The sequence below is a fragment of the Pseudophryne corroboree genome, chromosome 7, assembly GCF_028390025.1.
Source record: "Pseudophryne corroboree isolate aPseCor3 chromosome 7, aPseCor3.hap2, whole genome shotgun sequence".
Taxonomy (NCBI): Eukaryota; Metazoa; Chordata; class Amphibia; order Anura; family Myobatrachidae; genus Pseudophryne; species Pseudophryne corroboree.
In genome coordinates, this window is record NC_086450.1 from 144,562,869 (window position 1) to 144,586,056 (window position 23,188).

General features: G+C 47.8%; 1 protein-coding gene across 4 annotated transcripts in view; it reads left to right on the forward strand.

Moving 5' to 3' along the window:
• Nucleotides 1–23,188, forward strand: part of BBS5 (Bardet-Biedl syndrome 5) — a 149,519-nt gene that overhangs the window by 69,595 nt on the left and 56,736 nt on the right. For all 4 annotated transcript variants that reach the window (XM_063933707.1, XM_063933709.1, XM_063933708.1 and 1 more), the window contains exon 5: nt 15,528–15,655. In XM_063933707.1, coding sequence (XP_063789777.1) covers nt 15,528–15,655 — 128 coding nt within the window. The remainder of the gene's footprint in view (nt 1–15,527; nt 15,656–23,188) is intronic.

Below are 23,188 nucleotides of genomic sequence, written 5' to 3' on the forward strand. Positions count from 1 at the left end.
ATAGCCCTTGAGGCTATATGGATGTATTTAACCCCTGCCAGATCTCACAAACTCCGGGAGAAGAGCCCGCCGTTTTAGGGGGCGGGGCCTATTCTCCTCAGCACACAGCGCCATTTTCCTGCTCAGCTCTGCTGTGAGGAAGGCTCCCAGGCTCTCCCCTGCACTGCACTACAGAAACAGGGTTAAAACAGAGAGGGGGGGCACTTATTTGGCGATATGATTACATATGTGAAAATGCTATAAGGGAAAACACTTGTATAAGGGGTTGTCCCTGTATAATTATAGCGTTTTTGGTGTGTGCTGGCAAACTCTCCCTCTGTCTCCCCAAAGGGCTAGTGGGGTCCTGTCCTCTATCAGAGCATTCCCTGTGTGTGTGCTGTGTGTCGGTACGTGTGTGTCGACATGTAGGAGGACGATGTTGGTGAGGAGGCGGAGCAAATTGCCTGTATTGGTGATGTCACTCTCTAGGGAGTCGACACCGGAATGGATGGCTTATTTAGGAATTACGTGATAATGTCAACACGATGCAAGGTCGGTTGACGACATGAGACGGCCGGCAAACAAATTAGTACCTGTCCAGGCGTCTCAGACACCGTCAGGGGCTTGTAAAAACGCCCATTTACCTCAGTTGGTCGACACAGACACGGACACTGACTTCAGTGTCGACGGTGAAGAAACAAACGTATTTTCCTTTAGGGCCACACGTTACATGTTAAGGGCAATGAAGGAGGTGTTACATATTTCTGATACTACAAGTACCACAAATAAGGGTATTATGTAGGGTGGGAATAATCTACTTGTAGTTTTTCCTGAATCAGATAAATTAAAGTGTGTGATGATATGTGGGTTTCCTCCGATAGAAAATTATTGGAGGTATACCCTTTCCCGCCAGAAGTGAAGGCGAGTTGGGAAACACACCTTAGGGTGGATAAGGCGCTCACACGCTTATAAAAACAAGTGGCGTTACCGTCTCCAGATACGGCCGCCCTCAAGGAGCCAGCTGATAGGAAGCTGAAAAATATCCTAAGAAGTATATACACACATACTGGTGTTATACTACGACCAGCAATCGCCTCAGCCTGGATGTGCAGCGCTGGGGGGGCTTGGTCGGATTTCCTGACTGAAAATATTGATACCCTTGACAGGAACAATATTTTATTGACTATAGAGCATTTTAAGGATGCATTTCTATATATGCGAGATGCGCAGAGTGATATTTGCATTCTGGCATCAAGAGTAGATGTGATGTCCATATCTGCCAGACGATGTTTATAGACACGACAGTGGTCAGGTGATGCAGATTCCAGACGGCACATGGAAGTATTGCCGTATAAAGGGGCGGTCCATCGGACCTGGTGGCCATGGCAACAGCTGGAAAATCCACTTTTGTTACCCCAAGTCACATCTCAGCAGAAAGGGACACAGTCTTTTCAGTCTCAGTCCTTTCGTACCCATAAAGGCAGGCGGGCAAAAGGCCAGTCATATCTGCCCAGGGTTAGAGGAAAGGGAAGAAGACTGCAGCAGGCAGCCCATTCCCAGGAACAGAAGTCCTCCACAGCTTCTGCCAAGTCCGCAGCATGACGCTGGGGCCATACAAGCGGACTCAGGTGCGGTGGGGGGTCATCTCAAGAGTTTCAGCACGCAGTGGGCTCACTCGCAAGTGGACTCCTGGATCCTACACGTAGTATCCCAGGTGTACATTGGAAATTCGAGACGTCTTCCCCTCACAAGTTCCTGAAGTCTGCTTTACCAACGTCTCCCTCCGACAGGGAGGCAGTATTGGAAAAAAATTCACAGGCTGTATTCCCAGCACGTGATAATCAAAGTACCCCTCCTACAAAAAGGGAAGGGGTATTATTCCACACTATATTGTGGTACTGAAGCCAAACGGCTCGGTGAGATCTAAAAGATTTGAACAATTATATACAAGGGTTCAAATCAAGATGGAGTCACTCAGAGCAGTGATAGCGAACCAGGACGATATGGTGTCACTGGATATCAGGGACGCTTACCTACAAGTCCAAATTTTGCCCTTCTCACCAAGGGTATCTCAGGTTCGTGGTACAGAACTGTCACTATCAGTTCAGACGCTGCCGTTTGGATTGTCCACGGCACCCCGGGTCTTTACCAAGGTAATGGCCGAAATGATGATTCTTCCTAAAAGAAATATGGACGCTTTCCTGATAAGGGCAAGGTCCAGAGAACAGTTGGCGGTCGGAGTAGCACTATCTCAAGTAGTTCTACGACAGCACGAGTGGATTCTAAATATTCCAAAATCGCAGCTTTTTCCGACGACACGTCTAATGTTCCTAGGGATGATTCTGGACACAGTCCAGAAAAGGATGTTTTCTCCCGGAGAAGAAAGCCAGGGAGTTATCCGAGCTAGTCAGGAACCTCCTAAAACCAGGAAAAGTATCAGTGCATCATTGCACAAAGGGTCCTGTGAAAAATGGTGGTTTCTTACAAAGCGATCCCATTCGGTAGATTTCACGCAAGAACCTTTCAGTGGGATCTGCTGGGAAAATGGTCCGGATCGCATCTTCAGATGCATCAGCGGATAACCCTGTCTCCAAGGACAAGGGTGTTTTCTTCTGCGGTGGCTGCAGAGTGCTCATCTATGAAAGGGCCGCAGATTCGGCATTCAGGACTGGGTCCTGGTGACCACGGATGCCAGCCTGAGTGGCTGGGGAGCAGTCACACAAGGAAAAAATTTCCAGGGAGTGTGATCAAGTCTGGAGACTTCTCTCCACATAAATATACTGGAGCTAAGGGCAATTTACAAGGCTCTAAGCTTAGCAAGACCTCTGCTTCAAGGTCAGCCGGTATTGATCCAGTGGGACAACATCACGGCAGTCGCCCACGAAGACAGGGCGGCACAAGAAGCAGGAGGGAAATGGCAGAAACTGCAAGGATTCTTCGCTGGGCGAAAAATCATGTGATAACACTCTCAGCAGTGTTAATTCCGGGAGTGGAAAACTGGGAAGCAGACTTCCTCAGCAGGCATAACCTCCACCCGGGAGAGTGGGGACTTCAGCGGGAAGTCTTCCACATGATTGTAAACCGTTGGGAAAAACCAAAGGTGGACATGATGGCGTCCCGCCTGAACAAAAAACTAGACAGATATTGCGCCAGGTCAAGGGACCCTCAGGCAATAGCAGTGGACGCTCTGGTAACACTGTGGGTGTACCAGTCATGGTATGTGTTCCCTCCTATGCATCTCATACCAAAAGTACTGAGAATCATAAGAAGGAGATGAGTAAGAACGATACTCGTGGTTCCGGATGGGTCAAGAAGGACTTGGTACCCGGAACTTCAAGAGATGCTCACGGAAGAACCGTGGCCTCTACCTTTAAGAAAGGACCTGCTCCAGCAGGGGCCTTGTCTGTTCCAAGACTTACCGCGGCTGCGTTTGACGGCATGGCAGTTGAACGCCGGATCCTGAAAGAGCATTCCAGATGAAGTCATCCCTATCCTGGTCGAAGCCAGGAAGGATGTAACCGCAAAACATTTTCACCGCAATTGGCGAAAATATGTTGCGTGGTGTAAGGCCAAGAAGGTCCCTACAGAGGAATTCCAACTGGGTCGTTTCCTACATTTCCTGAAAACAGGACTGTCTATGGGCCTAAAATTAGGGTCCATTAAGGTTCAAATTTCGACCCTGTCGAATTTCTTCCAGAAAGAACTGGCTTCAGTGCCTGAAGTTCAGACGTTTGTAAAAGGGGTACTGCATATACAGCCTCCTTTTGTGCCCCCAGTGGCACCTTGGGATCTCAATGTTGTTTTGAGTTTCCTAAAGTCACATTGGTTTGATACACTCACCACTGTGGACTTAAAATATTTCACATGGAAGGTGAAGATTCTATTAGCCCTGGCTTCAGCCAGGCGTGTGTCAGAATGGGCGGCTTTATCATATAAATGCCCTTACTTAATTTTTCATTCTGACAGGGCAGAATTGAGGACTCGTCCTCAATTTCTCCTTAAGGTGTTTTCTGTTTTTCACATGAACCAACCTATTGTGGTACCTGCGGCTACTAGGGACTTGGAGGACTCCAAGTTACTTGACGTTGTCAGGGCCCTGAAAATATATGTTTCCAGGACGACTGGAGTCAGAAAATCTGACTCGCTGTTTAGCCTGTATGCACCCAACAAGATGGGTGCTCCTGCTTCTAAGCAGACGATTGCTCGCTGGATTTGTAGTACAATTCAGCTTGCACATTCTGTGGCAGGCTTGCCACAGCCAAAATCTGTAAAAGCCCATTCCACAAGGAAGTGGGCTCATCTTGGGCGACTGCCTGAGGGGTCTCGGCTTTACAACTTTGCTGAGCATTTACTTGGTCAGGGGCAAACACGTTTGCTAAATTCTACAAATTTGATACTCTGGCTGAGGAGGACATGGAGTCTCTCATTCGGTGCTGCAGGGTCATCCGCACTCTCCCGCCCGTTTGGGAGCTTTGGTATAATCCCCATGGTCCTGACGGAGTCCCCAGCATCCACTTAGGACGTTAGAGAAAATAAGATTTTACTTACCGATAAATCTATTTCTCGTAGTCCGTAGTGGATGCTGGGCGCCCATCCCAAGTGCGGATTGTCTGCAATACTTGTACATAGTTATTGTTACAAAAAAATCGGGTTGTTATTGTTGTGAGCCGTCTGTTCAGAGGCTCCTACGTTTGTCATACTGTTAACTGGGTTCAGATCACAAGTTGTACGGTGTGATTGGTGTGGCTGGTATGAGTCTTACCCGGGATTCAATATCCTTCCTTATTGTGTACGCTCGTCCGGGCACAGTATCCTAACTGAGGCTTGGAGGAGGGTCATAGGGGGAGGAGCCAGTGCACACCACCTGATCCTAAAGCTTTATTTTTGTGCCCTGTCTCCTGCGGAGCCGCTAATCCCCATGGTCCTGACGGAGTCCCCAGCATCCACTACGGACTACGAGAAATAGATTTATCGGTAAGTAAAATCTTATTTTCTCTGACGTCCTAAGTGGATGCTGGGACTCCGTAAGGACCATGGGGAATAGCGGCTCCGCAGGAGACTGGGCACAACTAAAAGAAAGCTTTAGGTCTAACTGGTGTGCACTGGCTCCTCCCCCTATGACCCTCCTCCAGACCTCAGTTAGTATCTTGTGCCCGGCTGAGCTGGATGCACACTAGGGGCTCTCCTGAGCTCCTAGAAAAGAAAGTATATGTTAGGTTTTTTATTTTCAGTGAGATCTGCTGGCAACAGACTCACTGCTACGAGGGACTAAGGGGAGAAGAAGCGAACCTACCTAACTGGAGATAGTTTGGGCTTCTTAGGCTACTGGACACCATTAGCTCCAGAGGGATCGAACACAGGACCCGACCTCGATCGTTCGGTCCCGGAGCCGCGCCGCCGTCCCCCTTACAGAGCCAGAAGCATGAAGATGGTCCTGGAAATCGGCGGCAGAAGACTTCGGTCTTCAACAAGGTAGCGCACAGCACTGCAGCTGTGCGCCATTGCTCCTCATGCACACCTCACACTCCGGTCACTGATGGGTGCAGGGCGCTGGGGGGGGGGGGCGCCCTGAGCAGCAATATTAACACCTTGGCTGGCAAAAAATCACAATATATAGTCCCAGAGGCTATATATGTGATAAATACCCCTGCCAGAATCCATAAAAAAAAGCGGGAGAAAAGTCAGCCGAAAAAGGGGCGGGGCTATCTCCCTCAGCACACTGGCGCCATTTTTCCCTCACAGCTCCGCTGGAAGGATCGCTCCCTGGCTCTCCCCTGCAGTTTCAAGCAACAAAAGGGTAAAAAAGAGAGGGGGGGCACTAAATTTAGGCGCAGCAATATATGATATAAGCAGCTATAAGGGAAAACACTCAGTTATAGTGTTAATCCCTGTGTTATATAGCGCTCTGGTGTGTGCTGGCATACTCTCTCTCTCTGTCTCCCCAAAGGGCTTTGTGGGGTCCTGTCCTCTGTCAGAACATTCCCTGTGTGTGTGCGGTGTGTCGGTACGGCTGTGTCGACATGTTTGATGAGGAGGCCTACGTGGAGGCGGAGCAGATGCCGATAAATGTGATGTCACCCCCTGCGGGGTCGACACCTGAGTGGATGGTTTTGTGGAAGGAATTACGCGACAGTGTCGACTCCTTGCATAAAAGGTTTGACGACATACCAAATATGGGACAGCCGGCTTCTCAGCCAGTGCCTGCCCAGGCGTCTCAAAAGCCATCAGGGGCTCTAAAACGCCCGCTACCTCAGATGGCAGACACAGATGTCGACACGGATACTGACTCCAGTGTCGACGACGATGAGAGTAATGTAACTTCCAGTAGGGCCACACGTTACATGATTGAGGCAATGAAAAATGTGTTGCATATTTCTGATGTTACCCCAGGTACCACAAAAAAGGGTATTATGTTTGGAGAGAAAAAACTACCAGTAGTTTTTCCTCCATCTGAGGAATTAAATGAAGTGTGTGAAGAAGCGTGGGCTTCCCCCGATAAGAAACTGGTAATTTCTAAAAGGTTACTAATGGCGTACCCTTTCCCGCCAGAGGATAGGTCACGTTGGGAAACATCCCCTAGAGTGGATAAAGCGCTCACACGCTTGTCAAAGAAGGTGGCACTACCGTCTCCGGATACGGCCGCCCTAAAGGAACCTGCTGATAGAAAGCAGGAGGCTATCCTGAAGTCAGTATATACACACACAGGTATTATACTGAGACCAGCTATTGCTTCAGCATGGATGTGCAGTGCTGCAGCTGCGTGGTCAGATTCCCTGTCGGAAAATATTGATACCCTAGACAGGGACACTATATTGCTAACCGTAGAGCATATTAAAGACGCAGTCTTATACATGAGAGATGCACAGAGGGATATTTGCCGGCTGGCATCTAAAATAAGTGCAATGTCCATTTCTGCCATGAGAGGGTTATGGACTCGGCAGTGGACAGGTGATGCAGATTCTAAAAGGCACATGGAAGTTTTGCCTTATAAGGGTGAGGAGTTGTTCGGGGATGGTCTCTCGGACCTCGTTTCCACAGCAACAGCTGGGAAGTCTACATTTTTACCCCATGTTCCCTCACAGCCAAAGAAAGCACCGTATTATCAGGTACAGTCATTTCGGCCCAATAAGGGCAAGCGGGTTAAAGGCGCGTCCTTTCTGCCCAGAGGCAGAGGTAGAGGGAAAAAGCTGCAGCATACAGCCAGTTCCCAGGAGCAAAAGTCCTCCCCCGCTTTCTCCAAGTCCACCGCATGACGCTGGGGCTCCACGGGCGGAGCCAGGTACGGTGGGGGCCCGTCTCAAAAACTTCAGCAATCAGTGGGCTCGCTCACGGGTGGATCCCTGGATCCTTCAAGTAGTATCTCAGGGGTACAAGCTGGAATTCGAGACGTCTCCCCCCCGCCGTTTTCTCAAATCTGCCTTACCAACAACTCCCTCAGGCAGGGAGGCAGTGTTAGAGGCAATTCACAAGCTGTATTCCCAGCAGGTGATAGTCAAAGTGCCCCTACTTCAACAAGGACGGGGTTACTATTCCACAATGTTTGTGGTACCGAAACCGGACGGTTCGGTGAGACCTATTTTAAATTTGAAATCCTTGAACACATATATAAAAAAATTCAAGTTCAAGATGGAATCGCTCAGGGCGGTTATTGCAAGCCTGGACGAGGGGGATTAGATGGTATCACTGGACATCAAGGATGCTTACCTTCATGTCCCCATTTACCATCCTCACCAGGAGTACCTCAGATTTGTGGTACAGGATTGTCATTACCAATTCCAGACGTTGCCGTTTGGTCTATCCACGGCTCCGAGGGTATTTACCAAGGTAATGGCCGAAATGATGATACTCCTTCGAAAGAAGGGAGTTTTAATTATCCCGTACTTGGACGATCTCCTGATAAAGGCGAGGTCCAGGGAGCAGTTGTTGGTCGGGGTAGCACTATCTCGGGAGGTGCTACAACAGCACGGCTGGATTCTAAATATTCCAAAGTCACAGCTGGTCCATACGACACGTCTACTGTTCCTGGGGATGGTTCTGGACACAGAACAGAAAAAAGTGTTTCTCCCGGAGGAGAAGGCCAAGGAGCTGTCATCTCTAATCAGAGGCCTCCTAAAACCAAAACAGGTGTCGGTGCATCACTGCACGCGGATCCTGGGAAAGATGGTAGCTTCCTACGAAGCAATTCCATTCGGCAGGTTCCATGCAAGAACCTTTCAGTGGGACCTGTTGGACAAGTGGTCCGGATCGCATCTTCAGATGCATCGGCTGATAACCCTGTCTCCAAGGACCAGGGTGTCTCTGCTGTGGTGGCTGCAAAGTGCTCATCTTCAAGAGGGCCGCAGATTCGGCATACAGGACTGGGTCCTGGTGACCACGGATGCCAGCTTTCGGGGCTGGGGGGCAGTCACACAGGGAAGAAACTTCCAAGGACTATGGTCAAGTCAGGAGACTTCCCTACACATAAATATTCTGGAACTGAGGGCCATTTTCAATGCCCTAAGTCAGGCAAAACCCCTGCTTCAAAACCAGCCGGTACTGATCCAGTCAGACAACATCACGGCAGTCGCCCATGTAAACCGACAGGGCGGCACAAGAAGCAGGACGGCGATGGCAGAAGCCACAAGGATTCTCTGATGGGCGGAAAATCACGTGTTAGCACTGTCAGCAGTGTTCATTCCGGGAGTGGACAACTGGGAAGCAGACTTCCTCAGCAGACACGACCTCCACCCGGGAGAGTGGGGACTTCATCCGGAAGTCTTCCAACTGATTGTAAACCGTTGGGAAAAGCCACAGGTGGACATGATGGCGTCCCGCCTAAACAAAAAGCTTGAAAGATATTGCGCCAGGTCGAGAGACCCTCAGGCGATAGCTGTGGACGCTCTAGTGACACCGTGGGTGTACCGGTCGGTTTATGTGTTCCCTCCTCTTCCTCTCATACCAAAGGTACTGAGGATAATAAGGAGAAGAGGAGTAAGAACTATACTCATTGTTCCGGATTGGCCAAGAAGAGCTTGGTACCCGGAACTTCAAGAAATGATCTCAGAGGACCCATGGCCTCTGCCGCTCAGACAGGACCTGCTGCAGCAGGGGCCCTGTCTGTTCCAAGACTTACCGCGGCTGCGTTTGACGGCATGGCGGTTGAACACCGGATCCTGAAGGAAAAGGGCATTCCGGAGGAAGTCATTCCTACGCTGATTAAAGCTAGGAAAGAAGTGACCGCAAACCATTATCACCGCATTTGGCGAAAATATGTTGCGTGGTGTGAGGCCAGGAAGGCCCCAACGGTGTAATTTCAGCTGGGCCGTTTTCTGCACTTCCTACAGGCAGGGGTGACTATGGGCCTCAAATTGGGTTCCATTAAGGTCCAGATTTCGGCTCTATCGATTTTCTTCCAGAGAGAACTGGCTTCACTACCTGAAGTTCAGACTTTTGTTAAGGGAGTGCTGCATATTCAGCCCCCCTTTGTGCCTCCAGTGGCACCTTGGGATCTCAACGTGGTGTTGGATTTCCTAAAGTCACATTGGTTTGAGCCACTTAAAACCGTGGAATTGAAATATCTCACGTGGAAAGTGGTCATGTTGTTGGCCTTGGCCTCGGCCAGGCGTGTATCAGAATTGGCGGCTTTGTCATGTAAAAGCCCTTATCTGATTTTCCATATGGATAGGGCAGAATTGAGGACTCGTCCCCAGTTTCTCCCTAAGGTGGTATCAGCTATTCATCTGAACCAACCTATCGTGGTGCCTGCGGCTACAAAAGACTTGGAGGCTTCCAAGTTGTTGGACGTAGTCAGGGCCCTGAAAATTTATGTTTCCAGGACAGCTGGAGTCAGAAAGACTGACTCGCTATTTATCCTGTATGCGCCCAACAAGTTGGGTGCACCTGCTTCAAAGCAGACTATTGCTCGCTGGATCTGTAGTACGATTCAGCTTGCACATTCTGCGGCTGGACTGCCGCATCCTAAATCAGTGAAAGCCCATTCCACAAGGAAGGTGGGCTCTTCTTGGGCGGCTGCCCGAGGGGTCTCTGCTCTACAACTTTGCCGAGCAGCTACTTGGTCGGGGTCAAACACATTTGCTAAATTCTACAAGTTTGACACCCTGGCTGAGGAGGACCTAGAGTTTGCCCATTCGGTGCTACAGAGTCATCCGCACTCTCCCGCCCGTTTGGGAGCTTTGGTATAATCCCCATGGTCCTTACGGAGTCCCAGCATCCACTTAGGACGTCAGAGAAAATAAGAATTTACTCACCGGTAATTCTATTTCTCGTACTCCGTAGTGGATGCTGGGCGCCCATCCAAAGTGCGGATTGTCTGCAATACTTGTATATAGTTATTGTTTAACTAAAGGGTTATTGTTGAGCCATCTGTTGAGAGGCTCAGTTGTTGTCATATTGTTAACTGGGTATTGTATCACGAGTTATACGGTGTGATTGATGTGGCTGGTATGAGTCTTACCCGGGATTCAAAATCCTTCCTTATTGTGTCAGCTCTTCCGGGCACAGTATCCTAACTGAGGTCTGGAGGAGGGTCATAGGGGGAGGAGCCAGTGCACACCAGTTAGACCTAAAGCTTTCTTTTAGTTGTGCCCAGTCTCATGCGGAGCCGCTATTCCCCATGGTCCTTACGGATTCCCAGCATCCACTACGGACTACGAGAAATAGAATTACCGGTGAGTAAATTCTTATTTTTTTGCCTTATATTCCCTCACAGCCTAAGAAAGCACCACATTATCAGATGCAGTCCTTTCGGTCACAGAGAAACAAGAAAGTACGAGGTGCGTCCTTTCTTGCCAGAGGTAAGGGAAGAGGTAAGCAGCTGCACAACACAGCTAGTTCTCAGTAACAGAAGTCCTCCCCGGCCTCTACAAAGTCCACCGCATGACGCTGGGGCTCCGCTAAGGGAGTCCGCCCCAGTGGGGGCACGTCTTCGACTTTTCAGCCACATCTGGGTTCACTCACAGGTGGATCCCTGGGCAATAGAAATTGTTTCTCAGAGTTACAAGCTGGAATTCGAAGAGGTGCCTCCTCGCCGGTTTTTCAAATCGGCTCTGCCGACTTCTTCCCCAGAAAGGGAGGTAGTGTTAAATGCAATTCACAAATTGTATCTTCAACAGGTGGTGGTCAAGGTTCCCCTACTACAACAAGGGATATTAATCGACCCTGTTTGTAGTCCCGAAACCGGACGGTTCGGTCAGACCCATTTTAAATTTAAAATCCCTGAACCTATACTTGAAAAGGTACAAGTTCAAAATGGAATCGCTCAGGGCGGTCATCGCCAGCCTGGAAGGGGGTATTTTATGGTATCTCTGGACATAAAGGATGCATACCTGCATGTTCCCATATATCCACCTCGGGTGTGGTTCATCAAATCGACAGTGTCTAGGTCGACAATGTTTAGGTCGACCACTATAGGTCAACAGTCACTAGGTCGACATGGATGGAAGGTCGACAGGGTTTCTAAGTCGACATGTGCTAGGTCGACAGGTCTAAAGGTCGACATGAGGATTTTTTTTTTTTTTGTGTGTCGTTTTCTTCGTAGAGTGACCGGGATCCCAAATTAGTGCACCGCGTCCCCTCGCATGGTGCCTTCGCTCCGCTACCGCTTCGCTCGGCACACTTTACCGTTCCAATCGTAGTCCACGTGGATCGTTAAGTATGAAAAAATTCAAAAAAAGAAAAAAAAATGTGAAACTCATGTCGACCTTTAGACCTGTCGACCTAGCACATGTCGACCTAGAAACCCTGTCGACCTTCCATCCATGTCGACCTAGTGACTGTCGACCTATAGTGGACGACCTAAACATTGTCGACCTAGACACTGTCGATCTTCAGACCGGATCCCATCCACCTCATCAGGCATACCTGAGATTTGCGGTACAGGATTGTCATTACCAATTTCAGACATTGCCGTTTGGGCTTTCCACGGCCCCGAGAATTTTCACCAAGGTAATGGCGGAAATGATGGTGCTCCTGCGCAAGCAGGGTGTCACAATTATCCCGTACTTGGACGATCTCCTCATAAAAGCGAGATCACGAGAGCAGTCACTGAACAGCGTGTCACTTTCACTGAAGGTGTTACAGCAACACAACTGGATTCTCAATATCCCGAAGTCGCAGCTGGTGCCTACGACTCATCTGACCTTCTTGGGCATGATTCTGGATACGGACCAGAAATGGGTTTATCTTCCGACGGAAAAGGCTCAGGAACTCATGACTTTGGTCAGAAACCTATTGAAACCAAAACAGGTGTCAGTGCATCTCTGCAATCGAGTCCTGGGAAAGATGGTGGCATCTTACGAGGCCATTCCCTTCGGCAGGTTCCATGCGAGGACCTTCCAATGGGACCTACTGGACAAGTGGTCCTGGTCACATCTACAGATTCATCAGTTGATCAAACTGTCCCCCAGGGCCAGGGTGTCTCTCTTGTGGTGGCTGCAGAGTGCTCACCTTCTAGAGGGTCGCAGGTTCGGCATTCAGGACTGAGTTCTGGTGACCACGGACGCAAGCCTCCGAGGTTGGGGAGCAGTCACACAAATAAGAAACTTCCAGGGTCTTTGGTCAAGTCAAGAGACGTGTCTTCACATCAACGTCCTGGTGCTGAGGGCCATATACAACGCCCTTCGTCAAGCGGAGACCTTGCTTCGCGACTTACCAGTTCTGATCCAGTCAGACAACATCACCGCAGTGGCTCATGTAAACCGCCAGGGCAGCACAAGGAGCAGAGTGGCAATGGCGGAAGCCACCAGGATTCTTCGCTGGGCGGAAAATCATGTAAGCGCACTGTCAGCAGTGTTCATTCCGGGAGTGGACAACTGGGAAGTAGACTTCCTCAGCAGACACGATCTGCATCCAGGAGAGTGGGGACTTCATCAGGAAGTATTCGCACTGATTGCAAGTCAGTGGGGACTGCTCCAGATAGACATGATGGCGTCCCGCCTCAGCAAAAAGCTGCAGAGGTATTGCGCCAGGTCAAGAGACCCTCAGGCGGTAGCTGTGGACGCCCTAGTAACACCATTAGTGTTCCAGTCGGTCTATGTATTTCCTCCTCTTCCTCTCATCCCAAAGGTGTTGAGAATAATAAGAAAAAGAGGAGTACAGACAATTCTCATTGTTCCAGATTGGCCGCGAAGGGCCTGGTATCCGGAGCTACAGGAAATGCTATCAGAAGATCCGTGGCCTCTTCCTCTCAGAGAGGACCTGTTACAACAGGGGCCCTGTCTGTTCCAAGACTTACCGCGGCTGCGTTTGACGGCATGGCGGTTGAACGCCGTATCCTAGCGGAAAAGGGCATTCTGGATGAGGTCATTCCTACTCTAATAAAGGCTAGGAAGGACGTGACAGCTAAACATTATCACCGTATAGGGCGAAAATATGTTTCTTGGTGTGAGGCCAGGAATGCTCCTACGGAAGAATTCCATCTGGGCCGTTTCCTTCACTTTCTACAAACTGAAGTGAATTTGGGCCTAAAATTAGGCTCCATTAAGGTTCAGATTTCGGCCTTATCCATTTTCTTTCAGAAGGAATTGGCTTCTCTCCCAGAAGTACAAACTTTTGTGAAGGGAGTGCTGCATATTCAGCCTCCTTTTGTACCTCCGGTGGCGCCTTGGGACCTTAACCTGGTGTTGAGTTTCCTGAAGTCACACTGGTTTGAACCACTTAAAACGGTGGAGTTAAAATATCTCACTTGGAAAGTGGTCATGTTGTTAGCCTTGGCTTCGGCTAAGCGAGTGTCGGAATTGGCGGCTTTGTCTCATAAAAGCCCCTATCTGGTTTTCCATATGGATAGAGCGGAATTGCGGCCCCGTCCTCAATTTTTGCCTAAGGTGGTGTCGTCTTTTCATATGAACCAACCTATTGTGGTGCCTGTGGCTACACGAGACTTGGAGGATTCCGAGTCCCTTGATGTGGTCAGAGCTTTGAAAATTTACGTGGCCAGAACGGCTAGAGTCAGAAAAACAGAAGCACTGTTTGTTCTGTATGCAGCCAACAAGGTTGGCGCTCCTGCTTCAAAGCAGACTATTGCTCGCTGGATCTGTAACACGATTCAGCAGGCACATGCGACGGCTGGATTGCCGTTACCAAAATCGGTCAGGGCCCATTCCACTAGGAAGGTGGGCTCGTCTTGGGCGGCTGCCCGAGGGGTCTCGGCACTACAGCTGTGCCGAGCTGCTACTTGGTCGGGTTCAAACACCTTTGCAAAGTTCTATTAGTTTGATACCCTGGCTGAGGAGGACCTCCTGTTTGCTCAATCGGTGCTGCAGAGTCATCCGCACTCTCCCGCCCGTTTGGGAGCTTTGGTATAATTCCCATGGTCCTTACGGAGTCCCCAGCATCCTCTAGGACGTAAGAGAAAATAAGATTTTTAACCTACCGGTAAATCTCTTTCTCGTAGTCCGTAGAGGATGCTGGGCGCCCGTCCCAAGTGCGGACTACTTCTGCAAGACTTGTATATAATTTTGCTTACATAAGGGTTACGTTATAGGTTTCATCGGTCTTGGACTGATGCTATGTTGTTTTCATACTGTTAACTGGTTAGTATATCACAAGTTATACGGTGTGATTGGTGTGGCTGGTATGAATCTTGCCCTTGGATTAACAAAAATCCTTTCCTCGTACTGTCTGTCTCCTCTGGGCACAGTTTCTCTAACTGAGGTCTGGAGGAGGGGCATAGAGGGAGGAGCCAGTGCACACCCATACCTAAAGTCTTTCTTAAAGTGCCCATGTCTCCTGCGGAGCCCGTCTATCCCCATGGTCCTTACGGAGTCCCCAGCATCCTCTACGGACTAGGAGAAAAAGAATTACCGGCAGGTTTAAAATCTTATTTTTTCCTATCTGCGCTAGGCAAGGTCATCCACAATTCTTGTGACACAAGAGGCTGGAAGTGGTCATCGCTAACGTCAGAGACCCTCCTTAAAAACGCCTGGGAATGCCTGCGTTATTTCAGACACGCCCAGAAAACGTCAGGCTTCCACCCAGGAACGCTGGCTTCCTGTCAAACAGTGGCTGCATTGCGATCACGATGTGTATGCATTTTCTGTCGCTATTATTACTCGATCCATGTGTTTTCCGACAAGTCGAGAATTCCCCACTTGTCGTAAAAAAAACTGCCCATATTGAATAGGTTGGAAGCTGCAGTCTTTCCGACAAGACGGCAGCTTCCGACAGCTATTGAATACGGCCCATAGTGTAACATAATATAATAAATAACTGTTTTTGTCATTTGCTACCATACATTACCAGATTTTCATTCCAACCAGTCAGATTGGACAGATGGTCTGCCAGATAATTGTATAGTGTCTACCCAGCATTAGGCTTACGTGCTGACACATTTGTACACCTGATATAAACCTGGAGCTCATGTTTTTCAGCCTGGTGCATCTAATGGTTGTCCAATTCAGCACATATACATAAGTATACTTTTTCTGGATGTCTGTTTCTGTGTTCATTCATAAACCAAATGCATCAGCTCTAAATGAGCCCCTTAGTTGTGATTTTAAGACTCTTGATACTGTGTTATGTTTGAGATTTCAAATATTTATGTGTGTCAACAGAAATTACGCGGCCAGACAGAAGCGCTCTACATACTGACAAAATGCAACAACACTCGCTTTGAGTTTATATTTACAAATGTGGTACCGGGGAGTCCCCGGCTCTTCACCTCAGTTATTGCTGTACACAGGTAACCCTTCATATATTTTATCCTGTGCCATTTTCAGGGAAGACAGTTGCAATTTTAGTTTGCTGATTTGGTAAAATAGCAAAAATGTGTTTTATATATTGAATATTTATCCAGACTTATTGTGGGAAATGTAATAGAGTGTGAAAATCAGAAAGGGAGAGATTTTGTGAGTTTTGTGGGTGTTTTAAAGCGGCAATCATTTACACGGCAAAACCAGGTTGCGTTTGCTGTGTAAATAATTGCCAAAACAACGGAAAAGTCTCACAAAATCTCTCCCTTTCTGATTTTCAGACCCTACTACATTTCCCCCATTAGTCCAGTCTTCATTGTTTTTGTGCAATAGAATGGTCTGAAATACTTGTCCCAAAGTTGGTGTTGATCATTACTCTACCACATAACTTCAATCCATAAGCTAAACCTCTTCAAAGATGGCATTCATCAAAAAAATATTGAAAACATGAATTTTCTTTGGAGTTCTTGTTAAAAGGGTTAAACCTAAATTATGGGTCGTTTTAATACAAAAGAACAATTCTTAACATAATAGAATGTTGTGCAAATATTTCAGAAGTTTGTCTGAGCTGCAGATAGTTACATACAGGGGTACATGTCATAGCCTGTGAGTGGCAGACAGCTGTGTGATTTGGGCAATTTAATTGCTAGCTTTAAAGTGACAATAACTTAAAAGGCAAAACTAATCCCTAAGGCAGAGGTTCCCAAACTGTGTGCCGTGGCTCCCTGGGGTGCCTCGGGACACTTGCAGGGGTGCCCTGGGTTGGTGGTCTAGGACCAATTCAAATTATTCATGGTCAATATAATAGGCAAAACCAGTGCTGGTGGCTGCCAGTCATAAAATATGTGGCCAAACAGAAGCAAATCTTGTCCCTCACCACACAACTGACCCTAAGGATGACATATAAACGCGATCTACTTATTGAGAAATTTAGAAAGAAATATTACATTAAGAAATTTTTGGCCTAGGGTTGCATTGAAAAAAATTCTGATATTCTAGGGCGCAGTGATTCAAAAAAGTTTGGAAACCACTGCCCTAAGTGATGGTTGGGGAAAGAAGATTATTGCAATGACTCTATAGAAGGCAGTGTGGAGCGCCCTCCTCTGTCCAAAATGACAGCAGAAAGCAATAGCATGAACTCCGCTGCACAGCCATTACAAATACTATGGGGCAGATGTATTAAGCTTGGAAAAGTGATAAAGCAGTGATAAATGGAAGGTTACAACGCACCAGCCAATCAGCTCCTTTGAAAACGCTGGGAACCCTCCCAGCGAAACGCGTTAGTGCAGCGGCACCCCACAAGTCTTTTGGATCCACATTTGGACTTTCCTTGTTTGTGACCTGAACCAGACCTTCTGATAACATGCAGGTCATGGATGTTGAATTCCAGGGTTCGTTTTTGACATTGCTACAGCTACCATTGCTCCAGAGGAGACCAGCAAATACAGCTTTGCCATCTGCTGGTTACAGGACCCCAGGCCCCAAAATAGGGACCCCATTCAGTTGTCAAGACCCTCCCTCCCTAACCGCCTATTTGAATGTAAACCATCAAGGTCGTACTAAGGAATAGGACACATCTATTCTACCACAATATTGTGGACGTGGAATCCATATAGAAGGGGTGACTACATTTCTCTTACGTCCTAGAGGATGCTGGGGACTCCGTAAGGACCATGGGGTATAGACGGGCTCCGCAGGAGATAGGGCACCTAAAAAGAACTTTGACTATGGGTGTGCACTGGCTCCTCCCTCTATGCCCCTCCTCCAGACCTCAGTTAGATCTTGTGCCCAGAGGAGAATGGGTGCACTGCAGAGAGCTCTCCAGAGTTTTCTGTGGAAAAATAATTTTGTTAGGTTTTTTATTTTCAGGGAGTCCTGTTGGCAACAGGCTCCCTGCATCGTGGGACCGAGGAGAGAGAAGCAGAGCTGGCTTGTCAAGTTGGGCACTGCTTCTAAGGCTACTGGGCACCATTAGCTCCAGAGGGAGTCGGAACACAGGTCTCACCTGGGGTTCGTCCCGGAGCCGCGCCGCCGTCCTCCTCACAGATGCCGAAGATAGAAGCCGGATAGAGAAGGCAGAAGACATCTTAGGCGGCAGAAGACATCAGATCTTCATGAGGTAAGCGCGCCATTGCTCCCTGTCACACACACACAGAGCAGCACTGAAGGGTGCAGGGCGCAGGGGGGGGCGCCCTGGGCAGCAATAAACCTCACATTTTGGCACAAATACAGTTGGATTAGGCTGCGGAGGCAGTAAATCTATGATCCCCCGCCATTTTATTGAAAAATCACTGGGACCGAAGCCCGCCGTCGGGTGGGCGGGGCTTGATCCTCAGCACTAACCAGCGCCATTTTCTCCACAGAAGCTGCATGAGAAAGAAAACGCTGGCTCCCTGGTCTCTCCCCTGCTGAACACAGGCTGGAAAAAAGAGGAGGGGGGCACTTTGGCGACGCAGTGAGTGGGAATTTACATAATATATATAAAAAAGCGCTATCTGGATATATATATATATATATATATATATATATATATATATATATATATATATATATATATATATATATATATATCCAGTGTTGTTAAGCGCTGGTGTGTGCTGGCATACTCTTTCTCTGTCTCTCCTTAGGACCTGGTTGGGGGTTTTGTCCCCTTATAGGTTAATCCCTGTGTGTGTGGGATGTCGGTACGTGTGTGTCGACATGTCTGAGGCGGAAGGCTTCTCCAAGGAGGAGGTGGAGCAAATGAGTGGTGTGTCCCCGTCGGCTGTGCCGACTCCAGATTGGATGGACATGTGGCATACGTTGCATGCAAGTGTGGCATCTTTACATAAAAGGCTTGATAAGGCTGGTTTAGGGGGGACATCAGGCGGTCAATCCTCAGATTGGACCGACTCACAGGGCCCGTCGGGGTCTCAAAAGCATCCCTTAACACAAGACACTACTACCAACACGGATTCTGATTCCAGTGTCGACTATGACGAAGTAAAATTGCACCCTAGGATGACTAAAACCATTCAGTGTATGATTGTGGCAATAAGGGATGTGTTGCATATTGTGGATGAACCCTCGGTCCCCGACACAAGGGTACACATGTTTAAGGAAAAGAAACAGATTATTAATTTTCCCACATCTCATGAATTAAATGAGTTCTTTGAAAAAGCTTGGGAGACTCTGGATAAGAGACCGCAGATCCCCAAAAGAATTTTTATGGCATACCCTTTTCCTAAGCAGGACAGGGAGATTTGGGAATCACCCCCCACTGTGGACAAGGCTCTGACGCGCTTGTCCAAGAAAGTGGCGCTACCGTCTCCTGACACAGCGGCCCTTAAAGACCCTGCAGATCGCAGGCAAGAAACTACCTTAAAGGGTATTTATTCTCATACGGGTGCTGTGTTAAGACCGACGATTGCGTCGGCATGGGTGTGTAGCGCAATTGCAGCTTGGACAGATGAGCTGACAGATCAATTTGATACTATGGATAAGGATACTATATTCCTAACTCTAGCCCATATAAAAGATGCAGTCTTATTTATGAGGGATGCTCAAAGGGACATTGGATTGCTAGCTTCTAGGGCCAATGCCATGTCTATCTCAGCGAGAAGATCCTTATGGACTCGCCAATGGACGGGTGATGCGGATTCCAAAAAACATATGGAAGTACTACCCTATAAGGGTGATGTATTGTTTGGGGATGGGCTGACGGACCTGGTTTCCACAGCTACAGCAGGTAAATCAATTTTTTACCATATATTCCCCAACAGCAAAAGAAAGCAACACCCTATCAGATGCAGTCCTTTCGGTCGCACAAGTCCAAAAGAGGTCGGGGATCCTCTTTCCTCGCCAGAGGTAAGGGCAGAGGCAAGAGAGCACCTGCTTCGGCAGGTGCCCAGGAACAAAAGTCCTCCCCGGCTGCTCCAAAACCCGCAGCATGACGCTGGGCTCCCCTGAGGGAGTCCGCACCGGTGGGGGCACGTCTTCGACTTTTCAGTCAGGCCTGGGTCAGTTCGGACCTGAATCCCTGGGTGTTGGAAATAGTTTCCCAGGATTACAAATTGGAATTCGAGGATGTGCCCCCGAGCCGATTTTTCAAATCGGCCCTACCAGCTTCCACATCGGAAAGGGATGTAGTGTTAGCTGCAATTCAGACGCTGTGTATACAGCAAGTGATAATCAAGGTTCCCCTGCACCAGCAGGGAAGAGGTTACTATTCAACCCTATTTGTGGTCCCGAAACCGGACGGTACGGTCAGACCGATTTTGAATCTGAAATCCCTAAACCTGTACATAAAAAGATTCAAATTCAAAATGGAATCTCTCAGAGCAATAATAGCCAACATGGAGGAGGGGGAGTTTATGGTGTCTCTGGACATAAAGGATGCGTACCTTCATGTCCCCATATATGCCCCCCATCAGGAATACCTGAGATTCGCTGTACAGGATTAAACATAGAAACATAGAATTTGACGGCAGATAAGAACCACTTGGCCCATCTAGTCTGCCCCTTTTTTATTTTATCCTTTAGGCAATCTCAACCCTTTTTTAATCTTGATTCTTTGTAAGGATATTCATATGCCTGTCCCAAGCATGTTTAAATTGCCCTACAGTCTTAGCCTCTACCACCTCTGATGAGAGGCTATTCCACTTATCCACTACCCTTTCTGTGAAGTAATTTTTCCTTAAATTTCCCCTGAACCTCCCCCCCTCCAGTCTCAATGTATGCCCTCGAGTTCTAATACTTCTTTTCCTTTGAAGAATGTTTCCCTCCTGAACTTTGTTAAGACCCTTTATATATTTGAAAGTTTCTATCATGTCTCCCCTTTCCCTTCTCTCCTCCAAACTATACATGTTAAGATCTTTTAGCCTTTCCGGGTAAGTTTTGTGATGTAGGCCATGCACCATTTTAGTTGCCCTTCTTTGTACACTCTCTAATGTATTTATATCCTTCTGGAGATGGGGTCTCCAGAACTGGACACAGTATTCCAGATGGGGCCTTACCAATGACCTATACAGTGGCATTATCACTTCTTTTTTCCTGCTACTGATTCCTCTCCCTATGCAACCAAGCATCTGACTTGCCTTTCTCATTGCTTTGTTGCATTGCTTTCCTGCCTTCAAGTCACTTGAAATAGTGACTCCTAAATCCCTTTCCTCCTCAGTAGTTTCCATTATAGTACCCTTGATACTATACTTAGCCTTTGGGTTTTTGAGACCCAAGTGCATGATTTTGCATTTTTTAGCATTAAACTGTAGTTGCCACGTTCTTGACCATTTCTCAAGCCTACCTAGGTCATCAATCATTTGTTTGACCCCTCCCGGTGTGTCTACCCTGTTGCATATCTTTGTATCATCTGCAAAAAGGCATATCTTCCCTTCAATACCATCTGCAATGTCACCAACAAAGATATTAAAGAGAACTGGACCAAGTACAGATCCCTGGGGTACTCCACTGGTAACATTTCCCTCCATAGATTGCACTCCATTAACTACAACTGTCTGTTTCCTATCCTGCAACCAGGTTCTTATCCATTTCACTAATTTATAATCCACCCCCAGGCTTTCAAGTTTATTTAGCAGTCTGTGATGTGGGACAGTGTCAAATGCCTTACTAAAGTCTAGATATGCTACATCTACAGCTCCCCCTTGATCTATTATTTTCATCACAGAGTCAAAAAAGTAAATAAGATTTGTTTGGCATGATCTCCCACCAGTAAATCCATGCTGTTTTGGATCCTGTAAGTTGTTTGATTTAAGATATTCCACTACTCTTTCTTTTAATAGTTTTTCCATTACTTTCCCTACTACTGATGTAAGGCTTACTGGTCTGTAGTTACTTGCTTCTTCCTTGCTTCCACTTTTGTGCAGTGGAACTACATTTGCTCTTTTCCAGTCCTCTGGAATATCACCTGTATTTAGTGACTGGTTAAATAATTCTGTTAAAGGTGTAACCAGGACATCTTTTAGCTCTTTGAGTATCCTTGGGTGTATCCCATCTGGTCCCATTGATTTATCCACTTTTAGTTTTGAAAGTTCTGTTAGGACCTTCTCCTCTGTAAATGTATTTTCATCTACCTTATTTTTATGAATGTCCTTGCAATTTAACTGTGGCCCTATCCCTTCTTCTGTAGTAAATACTGAGCAAAAATAATTATTTAGGTGATCTGCTATTGCCTTGTCTCCCTCCACCAAATGCCCACTCTCTGTCTTAAGTCTTATTATTCCTCCATTTGATTTTCTCCTTTCACTTATATACTTAAAAAAAGTTTTGCCCCCTTTATCTACTGACTGGGCCATTTTCTCCTCAGCTTCTGCCTTTGCACGTCTGATCACTTTCTTAGCATCCTTCCGTCTGTCCAGATACTCCTCTTTGTCGTTATTATTTTGAGTCTGTTTGTATTTCCTAAAAGCCATCTTTTTTGCTTTCACACTAGTTGATACTACTTTTGTGAACCACACTGGCTTCCTTTTCCTGGTGCTTTTCCTAACCATTTTGATACAAAGGTCTGTTACACTTAGTAATGCACTTTTAATGTGTAGATTGTCATTACCAATTTCAGACGTTGCCGTTTGGACTTTCCACGGCCCCGAGGATTTTCACCAAGATAATGGCGGAAATGATGGTGGTCCTGCGCAAGCATGGAGTCACAATTATCCCATACTTGGACGATCTCCTGATAAAAGCGAGATCAAGGGAGAAATTGCTGAGCAGTGTGGCGCTCTCTCTGAGAGTGCTCCAGCAACACGGTTGGATTCTAAATCTACCGAAGTCACAGTTGATTCCGACAACTCGACTACCGTTCCTAGGTATGATACTGGATACGGAACAAATGAAGGTCTTCCTCCCAATAGAGAAAGCCCAAGACATCCAGAACATGGTCAGAGACCTGCTAAAACCGAAAAGGGTGTCAGTTCACCAATGCACCCGAGTTCTGGGGAAAATGGTGGCGGCCTACGAGGCCATTCCCTTCGGAAGGTTCCATGCAAGGACTTTTCAATGGGACCTTCTGGACAAGTGGTCCGGGTCCCATCTGCACTTACATCGGAAAATAACTCTGTCCCCAGGAACCAGAGTGTCCCTCCTGTGGTGGTTGCAAAGTGCTCACCTGCTGGAGGGTCGCCGGTTCGGGATTCAGGACTGGATCCTGGTTACCACGGACGCGAGCTTCCGAGGATGGGGAGCGGTCACACAGGGAAAGACTTTTCAGGGTCTTTGGTCAGACCAGGAGTCCTGTCTACACATCAATGTGTTGGAACTCAGGGCCATTTACAACGGCCTTCGACAAGCGGAGAGTTTTCTTCGAAACCTTCCGGTTCTGATTCAATCAGACAATGTCACAGCAGTGGCTCATGTGAACCACCAAGGCGGGACAAGAAGCAGAGTCGCGATGGCGGAAGCCACAAGGATCCTTCGCTGGGCGGAGAATCATGTAAGCGCTCTGTCGGCTGTCTTCATTCCGGGAGTGGACAACTGGGAAGCAGACTTCCTCAGCAGACACGATCTCCATCCAGGAGAGTGGGGACTTCATC